This window comes from Oncorhynchus mykiss, chromosome 12, assembly GCF_013265735.2.
Source record: "Oncorhynchus mykiss isolate Arlee chromosome 12, USDA_OmykA_1.1, whole genome shotgun sequence".
Lineage (NCBI taxonomy): Eukaryota > Metazoa > Chordata > Actinopteri > Salmoniformes > Salmonidae > Oncorhynchus > Oncorhynchus mykiss.
Window position 1 is genome coordinate 40,510,810 of NC_048576.1, and position 12,793 is coordinate 40,523,602.

At 39.1% G+C, this 12,793-nt stretch overlaps 1 protein-coding gene across 5 annotated transcripts in view; it reads left to right on the top strand.

Annotated features, from left to right (window-relative positions):
- Nucleotides 1-348: 348 nt before the first annotated feature.
- cadm1a (cell adhesion molecule 1a) overlaps nucleotides 349-12,793 on the top strand; it is a 426,941-nt gene continuing 414,496 nt past the window's right edge. For all 5 annotated transcript variants that reach the window (XM_036937590.1, XM_036937591.1, XM_036937592.1 and 2 more), the window contains exon 1: nucleotides 349-481. In XM_036937590.1, coding sequence (XP_036793485.1) covers nucleotides 409-481 — 73 coding nt within the window. In that variant the 5' untranslated portion in view covers nucleotides 349-408. The remainder of the gene's footprint in view (nucleotides 482-12,793) is intronic.

Below are 12,793 nucleotides of genomic sequence, written 5' to 3' on the forward strand. Positions count from 1 at the left end.
AATGCATGCATTTCAAAGCTGCCAACCACATGATACTACCCAGTTCATCATGAGTCATCTATCATTGAGTCATGTAAGCACTGTATTAGCTGTATGTCACACAAAAATAGTTAGGAAAGTTCACACTGCATGTTTGCCTCGAACCCATTTTAACCCTTTACACAAAAACAATTCCATGTTCTGGAATGGATGAACAATTGAAATAAAAAGCTTAAACATTTTCCCTTGCTCATATTCAGAAGTATCCACAGTAACACCTTTGTTAGCTTTTCAGTTTACCTAACCATCTTTTTTAAACAAGCAATTTGAATTGTCCCCTCCCTTCCATGCATATCATTAAAGAGAACGCTGTTGTCGCTAGGTGAAGTACTACTCGCGCCGCCAGATAGAAAGAAGCAGGTGTCCAACATGGCGATCACAGGCAACGGATCTCTCGCTACTCTTCTCTTTTTGTTCATGATTCCAGCAGCTCTTCATAAAGGTAGGATTTCGGCCGATAAACTTAAGTGAAACAAACCTACGTCTTTGAATAGATTTCTATGGACATGGGGGGCAAAAATGTGTCTGCATTAAAGCGCAAGCTTTTTCTGGATGTGCCCGCATGATTGTGGATCGATAATAATAAACGAAGAAGCTGAATGTAACTGTTCTTCAAGTTGTAATATGGTATTTAATGTGCCTAAAGGATGAAAAAAAGACTCAGATAGTTGTTACATTCTTTGAGTATTTCCATTTATCTCAAATACAGCATTTACAGATGTTTTTGTCTTCCATATAGTCAACTAACCCTTCACACAAATCACTTTGGCTAGTTTTCCCTTCTCGTCTCGAGCCCTGTTCCACTGCCACATACACGCACATAGCTTGCTGGCAGTTTAAATGAGCGAAATTAGATATGAAAACTGTTGTTTTTCAAGTATTCAAGTTGTACGTTCAACTTCAGTGTAAAAGTTGAACGTGGTTTGTTTAAGTTAACCAGTCAGCTGTTCTCAATACTTTTGGGTTGTGATTATCCAGATTCTGTAGAACGCCGAAGCCTACAATGAATGCTGAATATTCTAGCGCGAGCTATTCAGTGCGATGCTTGATTTAGGCAGGCTACCATTGCAATTGCATCATTTTTTTTTCTGGGTAGAGGATCAGTTTTATTATGATGATGTTGGCAGTTAGATCTTTACAAATAGTATTTAGTCTGCTCAAACTATGAACCTTACTGGGGTGATTGATTGGCCACAGTGTGTGTTACATGCGTGATTTAGCGGGCTGTTGATGCGTAGTGTTACAGTGTAGGTAGAAAGGATACTCTGTAGCTAGCTTAACATTTGAATGCCCAGGGAACGACATTAGTGGTGTGCAGATGCTATACGGATGTAGACAAAAGTTGTTAGTGGTGCTTTTTTGATTTGGCTTGCTTCCTTAACACCTGTTTAAAATCAAATCAGTGGCTTACATAAAACGACATGAGCGTGTGCTGTTATAGACTACGTGATAGGCTATTACGAATTAAACTGATTCAATGATCGCAAATATCGTGCAAAAGGTATGCAGTCCCGCGTTGAGTATACATTTCAATTCAGATGTAGCTAAACTCCTGAATCTCTGAAGTTTTTTTTGAATATGTCTTTCATGTTAGTTACCTCAATTTGAAGCATAGGCTACCGGTAGTTATTTCTTGAATTATCATAGTCTATTTAGTCAATTTAGTCTTGTGGAAAGGAATAAACGATTCTCCTAAAAATCTGTCGGGCGCATTAGGCAGCTCTGCCATTTGCCAAGCACACTTGTTTTGTTAGTACACATCTATTTTCGAAATTATAGGAAGTTTAGTTTACTGTAGGCTGAACATCAACAGGCTACTCTTAATTAAAGCTACCAAGTACCAACACTTGCTGTATAACCTATGACATTGCAGTCCACAAGATGTGCACGGACCTATTTTTTAAATTTATTTAACCAGGCAAGTAAATTAAGAACAAAGGATATATCTTTACATAAACGCCCACACATAAAACGTTAGGCTGAATATTTGGCACTTCTTCAGTGTGTTATCTTCTTTCAGAGTGCTTCTTCTGGATGCTCTTTAGCATTTCATTGCCAAGGTTTTTATACTAGGTGCCGTATATTTATATTAGGTAGCCTGTACTATTACGTTTATTTTATATAAGTTAATGTATCCTAATCGGACCAAGTCAGTCAATACGTGGAATTCATAGAAAACATGTTTATGCGTTCAACACGTGATTTAACCCTATCAGTCCCAAACCACCAGCAAAAATCTGCTTTTAATTTATCTGACTTTAATTTATCTGCATGTCCAGCTCATACATTTTGCCTCACAATTAAGTGTTTTATTTTAAGGACAACCATGACTACAAGTAGAACACAAACAGTTGCATTCATGAGTTTAATTGACAAATGAAATAGTTTGCTCACTGGGAAATTAATATCCATCTAGTTAGTCAGTGACAACTGTGTGGAGTTTAGAGTTTGTGACAGCAACTATGTGCGATTATTACAGTATTATAAAGGAAAGGGGGATACCTAGTCAGTTGTCCAACTGAAATGTGTCTTCTGCATTTAACCCAACCCCTCTGAATCAGAGAGGTGCAGGGGGCTGCCTTAATCAACATCCACATATTTGGCGCCCGGGGAACAGTGGGTTGGTTATTTGCCGTGCTCAGGGGCAGAACTACAGATTTTTACCTTGTTAGTTCTGGGATTCGATCCAGCAATCTTCTGGTTACTGGCCCAACGCTCTAACCACTAGGCTATAGCCACTATGTTCTGGGGTTTCCTATGATCTTCTATGCAAAAATACCCCTTACCTTCTAACAGCTCTGGTGTAGCTTGTGAGCGTCATAGAGCAAAACATTACATGTGCGTGCTTGTGAGAGTCTGTTTTGTTTATATATATTATATATATATATATATATATAGTTTGTAGCTCAAACCATTCAGAGTCTAAAGACGTTTTGTAAAAATACCCGGTCCCCTTGTCTTACAAACACCGCTCTAGCTCAGCCCCCGTTAATCACACAGACTAACGGTTATCTGCGGATGCAGAAGAAATTGACGAATCCAATGTTACAACCCATAAGTCTGAAACTAAAACATACAATATTTAGAAGACCTAAATGTGCCAGCGTTACATTGGGACTCATTGGGTTAAATAGGAGGCTATTGCTGCTTTTCACTCAAATGAAGCACAAACTTCAATGCACCACATTCACATTAGGGATGATAGAATTATGGGAACTGACTAACCGTGATTTCTCCCCAAACCCACCTTTTCCTGGGATAAATAACTGTGGGAAACAGGTAAATTATAATAATTGATTTCTATGAACACAATAACATGAAATGGAACTGTTAAATGATATGCAATGTCTAAATCTGGCTTCTCCACAGCCTTTTCTCTGCTATCTGCATGATCAATCATCAACACTCAGGGTGGGTACAGACTAACTAGTGATGCACCGGTATTACATTTTTGGCCGATATCTGATATTTTCCTTGCCAAAAAAACAGATACCGATATTTAAAATTTTAGCGCCCTTTTTAAGCATTCTAGTACAGTTAAATAGTTAACACACACATGGACGCAGCGGTCGAAGGCACTGCATCTTGGTGCAAGAGGCGTCACTACAGTCTATGGTTCGAATCCAGGCTGTGTCACATAATTGGCCCAGTGTCGTCCGGGTTTGGCTTGGGTAGGTCGTCATTGTAAATAAGAATTTGTTCTTAACTGGCTTGCCAAGTTAAAGAAAGGTTACACACCACACTGACCAAAAAGTTATTTTGTTGGCGTTTACGTATGTCCCCATTACCAGTAAAACATAATCAAAAACTATATATTTCACTTACTTGCTGTGCTGTTTCATTGTTCATTTGTTCAGTCGTTTCATTCTCAACAAGGATTTCTATGGAACGCCGTTTGGGTCTTTGCTATGGAACGCTGTTTGGGTCTTTGCTATGGTACGCTGTTTGGGTCTTTGCTATGGAACGCTGTTTGGGTCTTTGCTATGGAAGGCTGTTTGGGTCTTTGCTATGGAACTCTGTTTGGGTCTTTGCGTGTCAAAGATACTATTTAACACTATTTGACGTGTCAAATAACACTATTTGACCAATCAGGACCTGAATATGTCACATGTCACATAATAATTGAACAGGTTCATTCATTTTTTACATAGTTATTGCACATTGATTACACTATCACTCGTATTTCATATGTCACAACGATTCATTGATATGTATGCTATGATGCTGGTAAAGTTGGTCATAAAAATGGATGGAAACAATGTTCTTCCCCAAAAACATAGCAAAACGACAGTCTGTTTCAAGGTAGCTAATTATATAGCTAGGTGTCATCATCTAAAATAACCCTAATTTATAAGACAGTTCTTATTTGATTAATGGTGGTCGGACCCATCTATGTGAAGCTAGCCACAATATGGATTAGCCACAATAGTGGACTTTGCGGTTAGCCTTCAAAATAAAAGTATGGCATAATTCTATTTGTATTCATTTACATTACTGTCAATTACATACTTTTATTTTGAAGGCTAACCGCAAATTCCGCTATTGTGCCTAATCCTTATTGTGGTTAGCTTCACAACACATATCCCGGTGCGGTCGAGCCTCACTAGCCAAATGAAGCTAGCTGGCTGCTTATAACGTTAGCTTTGGGCAACAGGGTTAAGTAGCTGGCTAGCTATTTATTTTCATGAATTGAAGGTCAATTTCAATAGGCGAACAAGTGGCAACCTAGCTAATACTTACAAGGACTCCTAAATCACTGCTAAGAATAATGAACATGACTGCAGTTTCTACTGGTCATTGTTTTCTGGTTGGTTATATTGGTGCTAGCTAGGTACCAAGCTAAAGCTAGCTACCCCAGAAGTTGCAGTCGAACAAATATTGCTTTATTACCAACGCGGTATTGTAAACACATCGTTCGTGGCCGGTGTTTGCTTGTTTGTAGACCTTTTTGTACAGCTTTGACAGTGGTACTGTATATTTTTTGACACGCAAAGACCCACACGGCGTTCCATAGTATGAATGTCGTGAAGCTAATAGCAATGACGCTATTACTGTGTAACTCCGGTAGGGCAACATCTGAAAATAGCACACTTGGTAGTGTGTACTGGTGCCTCAACCAGTCGGCGAAAGCCAACATCACCCACGACAGAGAACGGTTGATTGTCAAAGGCAATGAATTCCATTTTCTTGGTTTTAATGGATTTCGCCTTTGAGTTGTCTCTAGAGGTAGACCGATTATCATTTTTCAACGTCGATACCGATTATTGGAGGACCAAAAAAAAGCAGATGCCGATTTCTGTATATATATTTGTAATAATAACAATTACAACAATACTGAATGAACAATGAACACTTTTATATTAATATATAATACATAAATACAATTCATTTAGTCTCAAATAAATTATGAAATAGTTTCAATTTGGTTTAAAAAATGCAAAAACATTCTTCACGTGTTGGAGAAGAAAGTAAAAGTACAATATGTGCCAGGTAAAAAAGCTCATAACTTTGCGCATAACATGAGAACATACAGTGGGGCAAAAAAGTATTTAGTCAGCCACCAATTGTGCAAGTTCTCCCACTTAAAAATATGAGAGAGGCCTTTTCATCATAGGTACACTTCAACTATGACAGACAAAATTAGAAAAAAAAATCCAGAAAATCACATTGTAGGATTTTTAATTAATTAATTTGCAAATTATGGTGGAAAATAAGTATTTGTTCACCTACAAACAAGTGAGTAAAGTGACTAAATACTTTTTTGCCCCACTGTATGGAAGCTGGTGGTTCCTTTTAACATGAGTCTTCGTTATTCCCAGTTAAGAAGTTTTAGTTATTATAGGAATTATGATCCGTCAACTTTTTCTCTCTATATCATTTGTATTTCATATTAGATGTTCTTATAGGCACTTTAGGATTGCCAGCCTCTGGAGTTCATAGGCTTGAAGTCATAAACAGCGCTGTGCCTCAAGCAATGCTAAGAGCTGCTGGCAAACGCTCAGTCAGACTGCTCTATCAAATATCAAATCATAGACTTAATTATAAAAAACACACAGAAATGCGAGCTTTTGGTCAGTAATATGGTCAAATCCGGAAACTATTATTTTGTTCTTTCAGTGAAATACGGAACTGTTCCATATTTTGTCGACCGGGTGGCAACCCGAAGTCCAAATATTGCTGTTACATTGCACAACCTTCAATGTTATGTCATAATTATGTAAAATTCGGGCAAATAAATTACGGTCTTTGTCAGGAAGAAATGGTGAGGCCAAAACTGCTGCATATACCCTGACTCTGCTTGCACTGAATGCAAGAGAAGTGACACAATTGCCCTAGTTAATATTGCCTGCTAACATGTATTTCTTTTAACTAAACATGCAGTGCAAAAAATATATACTTCTGTGTATTGATTTTAAGGAAGGCATTGATGTTTACGGTTTATGCGATTATGCTGCGGTACTTAGAGGTAATTTGTGGTTTAGAATGGTACCCTACTTCACCACTTCATTGCACCAGACGAGCGCAAGGTGGAGTTAGAGCACTGATTATGCTTTCGGGTCCTACTGTGTCTAAATAGAAACTTCTAAAGCCATGACATCATTTTCTGGAATTTTCTGCGAAAAGTGCAAATCAATCCCAGAACAACAGCAAAGGACCTTGTGAAGATGCTGGAGGAAACAGGTACAAAAGTATCTACATCCACAGTAAAATGAGTCCTATATCGACATAACCTGAAAGGCGGCTCAGCAAGGAAGAAGCCACTGCTGCAAAACCGCCATAAAAAAGCCAGACTATGGTTTACAACTGCACATGGGGACAAAGCTCGTACTTTTTGGAGAAATGTCCTCTGGTCTGACGCAACAAAAATATAACTGTTTGGCCACAATGACCATCGTTATGTTTGGAGGAAAAGGGGGGAGGCTTGCAAGCCGAAGAACACCATCCCAACCGTGAAGAACAGGGGTGGCAGCTTCATGTTGTGTGGGTGCTTTGCTGCAGGAGGGACTGGTGCACTTCACAAAATAGATAGCGTCATGAGGTAGTAAAATTATGTGGATATATTGACGCAACATCTTAAGACTTCAGTCAGGAAGTTAAAGGTTGGTCGCAAATGGGTCTTCCAAATGGACAATGACCCCATGCATACTTCCAGAGTTGTGGCAAAATGGCTTAAGGACAATAAAGTCACGGTATTGGAGTGGCCATCACAAAGCCCTGACCTCAACCCTATATAACATTTGTGGGCAGAACTGAAAAAGCGTGTGCGAGCAAGGAGGCCTACAAACCTGACTCAGTTACATCAGCTCTGTCAGGAGGAATGGGCCAAAATTCACCCAACTTATTGTGGGAAGAATGTGGAAGGCTACTTGAAACGTTTGACCCAAGTTAAACAATCTAAAGGCAATGCTACCAAATACTAATTGAGTGTATGTAAACTTCTGACCCACTGGGAATGTGATGAAAGAAATAAAAGCTGAAAGAAATGATTCTCTCTAATATTATTCTGACATTCCACATTCTTAAGATAAAGTGGTGATCTTAACTGACCTAAGACAGGGAATTTTTACTCTGATTAAATGTAAGGAATTGTGAAGAATTGAGCTTAAATGTATTTAAGTATTTTAGCTAGCTTGCTGTTGTTAGCTAATTTGTTGTGGGATATAAACATTGAGTTGTTATTTTACCTGAAATGCATGATCCTCTACTCCGACAATTAATCCACACATAAAACTGTCAACCGAATTTCTAGTAATTACTCCTCCTTCCAGGCTTTTTTGTCTTTGAACTTATATGGTGATTGGCATCTAAACTTTCATATATATAGAGATGTCCTAGCCTATCTCTTTCAGGTTATAAATTCAATGCAGTATTAGCCTGATATTTAGCTAATGAATGATGGGTTATACTATGCAGAAGGTTCTAACTTAGAGCTTCTGTATCTTGCGCGATACGCAACTGCACTCCGCTGGCCTCTTTCCTTAAAAAACGCCCCTTAGCTGTTGGAGTCTCAGGAGAAGCTAGACTTGAATGGCGTGCTGGACATTTTTTTTTGCATTTCTTATTCTAATAGACTTCGAAGAGGGACGCAAGCTCATGTTTGTTGAATGTTAAGTACAGCAGCCAAGAAAATACGCTATGGCGGTAGGCTATACCAGTTATTTGTTCAGACCCATACCCATTCAATCTTCGCAAAGAGAAGTGAAAGACGTCTGCATCTTATTCTACTCCTATATTATTCAAGCATGTCATTACAATGATGAAGATAAGGACAACTGTACTTATTTAATACTTATTTAATTTAACTGTTGAAAGTTATGGAAGAATTAAGAGGTAGGCTAATACTCATGTCGCACAACATTAGGGGACATATTATGAAAGGTCAGCCTACTAATTATAAAAATGTAAAATAGGCCCTATTATATTTCAAAATCAGATTTGCTAACCTATAATTGTAACTTTTGGAGGCCACATGTCTTTCACCAGCATTGCATGTCCTCTCCCAGATTCATGGTTTGAATGAGGTGTGTATATCCTGTCCATATAATACAGTATAATATACAGTACATATGGAAAGTATTCAGAGCCCATTTCCCCCCCACATTTTGTTACATTACAGCCTTATTCTAAAATTGATTAAATGTTTTTTTTTACTTAATCAATCCACACACAATACCCCATAATGACAAAGCAAAAACATGTTTTTAGAAAAATGGAAATAATAATCTCTCTGTACTTTGCCCCATTCATCCTTCCCTCGATCCTGAGTAATCTCCCAGTCCCTGCCGCTGAAAAACATCACCACCATGCTTCACCGTAGGGATGGTGCCAGGTTTCCTCCAGACGTGATGCTTGGCTTTCAGGCCAAAGAGTTCAATCTTGGCTTCATCAGACCAGAGAATCTTGTTTCTCATGGTCTGAGAGACCTTCAGGTGCCTTTTTGCAAACTCCAAGTGGGCTTTCATGTGCCTTTTCCTGAGGAGTGGCTTCCATCTGCCAACTCTACCATAAAGGCCTGATTGGTGGAGTGCTGCAGAAATTGTGTTCCTTCTGCAAGGTTCTCCCATCTCCACAGAGGAACTCTGGAGCTCTGTTAAAGTGACCATCGGGTTCTTGGTCACCTCCCTGACCAAGACCCTTCTCCCCCGATTCCTTAGGTTGGCTGGGCGGCCAGCTCTAGGAAGAGTCTTGGTGGTTACAAACTTCTTCCGTTTAAGAATGATGGAGGCCACTGTGTTTTTAGGACCTTCAATGCTGCAGAAATGTTTTGTTACCCTTCCCCAGATCTGTGCCCCAACACAATCCTGTCTCGGAGCTCTGCAGACGATTGCTTTGACCTCATGGCTTGGTTTTTGCTCTGACATGCGCTGTCAACTGTGGGACCTTATATAGACAGATGTGTGCCTTTCAAATCGTGCCCTTATAATTTTTCCACTGTTGGACTGGATCATGTTGTAGAAACATCTCAAGGATGATCAATGGAAACCTGATGCACCTGAGTTCAATTTCGAGTCTCATAGCAACAGGTCTGAAATCTTTGTAAGGTTTTTTTTTGTCTTTATGGGGTATTGTGTGTATTTTTATTTCATCTATTTTAGAATAAAGCTGCAACGTAACAAAATCTGGAAATAGTCAAGGGGTCTGAATACTTTCGGAATGCACTGTAATACAGTACAGTAGTGGTTCACAACCCGAAATGGGTGCACTTTTTTTTGTCCTACCACTAGACACCTGCTTCAAATCATCACAATCCTGATGATGATAAGCGGATTATTTCAATTAGTTGTGTATTGCTAGGACATAAACTAAAACCAAAATGTCCACCCCTTTGGGTCCCCAGGACCAGGATTGAGAACCACTGCAGTACAGTAATACAGTCCACACTAAAATATTAGCTTGTTTAATTTATTTACCTTAGAGAGCATAGCTACATCTATGGACTTGTATTTCTTCTGTTGTGTGTAATATGCGAATATACGAGCCTATATGTCAAAGGCTATGTGTTGGATAACGGTACAATCATTTGGGCTTTTTTAGACTTGGGTTCATAAAATGGCTCAGGTAGCATCAGGCTTGAATTTTCATGCAGATCAAATATCTAATCAAGTCCAGACATTGATATGCTTTATATGCTTTAGAATGACACCGGTTTTGGCAGGAAATGCCGGGTTACCTGGGAGAAAAGTGATTTTATTCTCGGTATGGAACTTTTGTAAAATGCTGGGAAAATATTCAACCCTAATCCATTGTTGGAACAGTGGTAGGTGCTGGATAAACTATCACATTTGCTGCCTTGTTGATTTTTAAACAAAGCATGGGGTAGGCCTACAGTCAGACAGAGCAAATCAATAATTTAACTTGACCACACTTTACAATTTGATAAGGAATTGCAGGATTTAAGATAAATGGAGTCACTGAAACAATGGTAAATATTGCAGTGTATTCAGGACAAGAGAGTGCTGCAGGTGCATTCATTTGATCACCACTACATGTTGGCGCACGCGATGGTTTTAAGTTCATCATACGAGCAGTCATCAAATCACTCAAGTGCTCCAAACAAAATTGTTCAGCTGGTGAGGCATGTGAAGTTCTTAATGTAGATTTAATTTAATGGCTTGTGGCCATCTATTTACTTTCAAAGCGTTCAACATAGCCTAACTAGAGCATATTTTCAAAAATCACCATGAACAATTGGCCTAATGTGCAGTAATTTCCCATGTAGTTGGGCATTTTAACGATAGTTGTTCTATTGATTTTGCTTATTGCCATTATTTCACAGCTAAACAGAAGAACCAGTACAGTTTGCCTTTAGATTACCTTTTTAGTGAGACTGAATCTGTTAACCTCACTGTAATATTAAATCAGAGTCAGATTAGGTAATAAAATCTCTAATTTCTCCACATAATTTGAATACCCCCGTATCCTGTATTCAAATCAAATCAAATCAAATTTTATTGCGTTTGGCTCACTGTAAAGTCAGTAGCCCAGTGATTGAAAACAGGTGTGGAAATGGACTTGTATATTTCCTGCTGCTCTCTGTTTCTCTGGTGCCCTGAGCAGTAATGAAGAACAATGGCTTTATTTTGAGGGGAGGGGGCTGAAGATGTTGTGCCATCCAACAGATGATTGGGTTTGGTCACATCTGGCCACTATGCACTCAGCCTTCTCTCTCTTTGATTATACTAAGTAATTACTGAGGTGCTAACTGATCCCTGATGAGGGATGCTGGATTAAAATCACATATTTTGAAACTACTGTACAAAATGTGCCACTTTATAGGTCTACTTTTTTTTACAGTAAAAATTGAAATGTAGAAAAAAACACATTCATAGCTTTTGAAGATGTCAGTCATAACAACGGTACTAAGTCTAGCACACTGCTCTGAAAATATTTGTTTCAAAACAAATATTTTGATTAGGCCTAGTTCTTTTCCCCCGGGAGTTGTTAGGCCCCAATAAGCTTGTTATAGCAGGATGTCATTAAATCAGACAGGAAGGGATGTTGTATGATATAAGTGGGCACATTTTGCATGAATTCATCCATATAATGCTGGGTTAAACAATGAATAAACAATCTATGGATATTATTTATGGTTCCATACCCCTGAATAACAAAATGCTGGTTCATCATTGTAAGCGGGTAAGGAAAATGAATGTGTCCTTTTGAATACAATACAGGTAATTATCAACTGGGCTTGATGGGCTTGAGTGATCTGCGTTCTCATGTCTGACATTAGCATAACACTCGAGCCGGTATTACATTTCAGTGCCCCTTACAAGACCCTTCAAGCAGCCTCACTGTCTCCCACGAAATTGGATCCCTTGTGCTCATTGTATTCAGTTCCTGCCTATTGTTCCGACCTATTGCTGCAGTGTCTTGTCTGATGATAGGTTCTCTGCTGTTTTGTCTGCACAAATGCCAGATGCTAGAGGATTATGCTGTCTAATGCTCTTTATGCCTGAGCTGGGTGATGCAAGGAGGGTCTTGTGTTAAAATGCACACTAGACCCTCCCTTGTGGTAAAGCTATTGAAGTACAGGTCAGAAACAGTGTCCCTAAATAGCATTATTATGTAATAACATAACACTGTGTATTGTCAGAGTGATTACTTTTTATGAGCAACCTATTAACAGTCACTGCAGTAGGCACAGCCTAGGCCTAGCCTATATCTTAATTAAACTAAATGTTTGAACCACGTTACTTTTCTTAGACGGTTTGCTGCTGCATTGAAGTGTGCAGTATTTGTTGGGCTTCACTTGGCTGTCAGACTAATACCTTCCAGACTGAAAATGTGTGAGGGAGACACTAATCTGCATAAGAATATTTTTAAGGATTATGGCTGGAGTCTAGCAAGCTGCCTTCCTATTGATTGGTCGCTTGGCCCTACAGAAATGACAGTGAGACCAGATCCCTCTTAATTCTTACTTAGTTTGAACACAGACAGATTTCCTGCCTTATTCTTGATGCTTTCTGTCCTAGGGCTGGGTGGTATTATGTATTTTATGATATAACGGTATTGATGCATGAAACAGTTTGGGTCTTTACTTTGCCTTATATAAAGGTATTTGAATGTTTGGTTTGTTAAATATGATAAGCCGTGTGTAAGGTCTCTCTCCGCTCTCTCTCGCTCCATGCCACTTTCCATACAGACCTAGCCCTGCCCTGCCCCCTGTCACTCAAGGAGCGCAATTGTTGTTCCTCGACCACAAGACACTTGCGTTCTGTCTGCATGGTCAATGCAGCACATGCAAAAATGT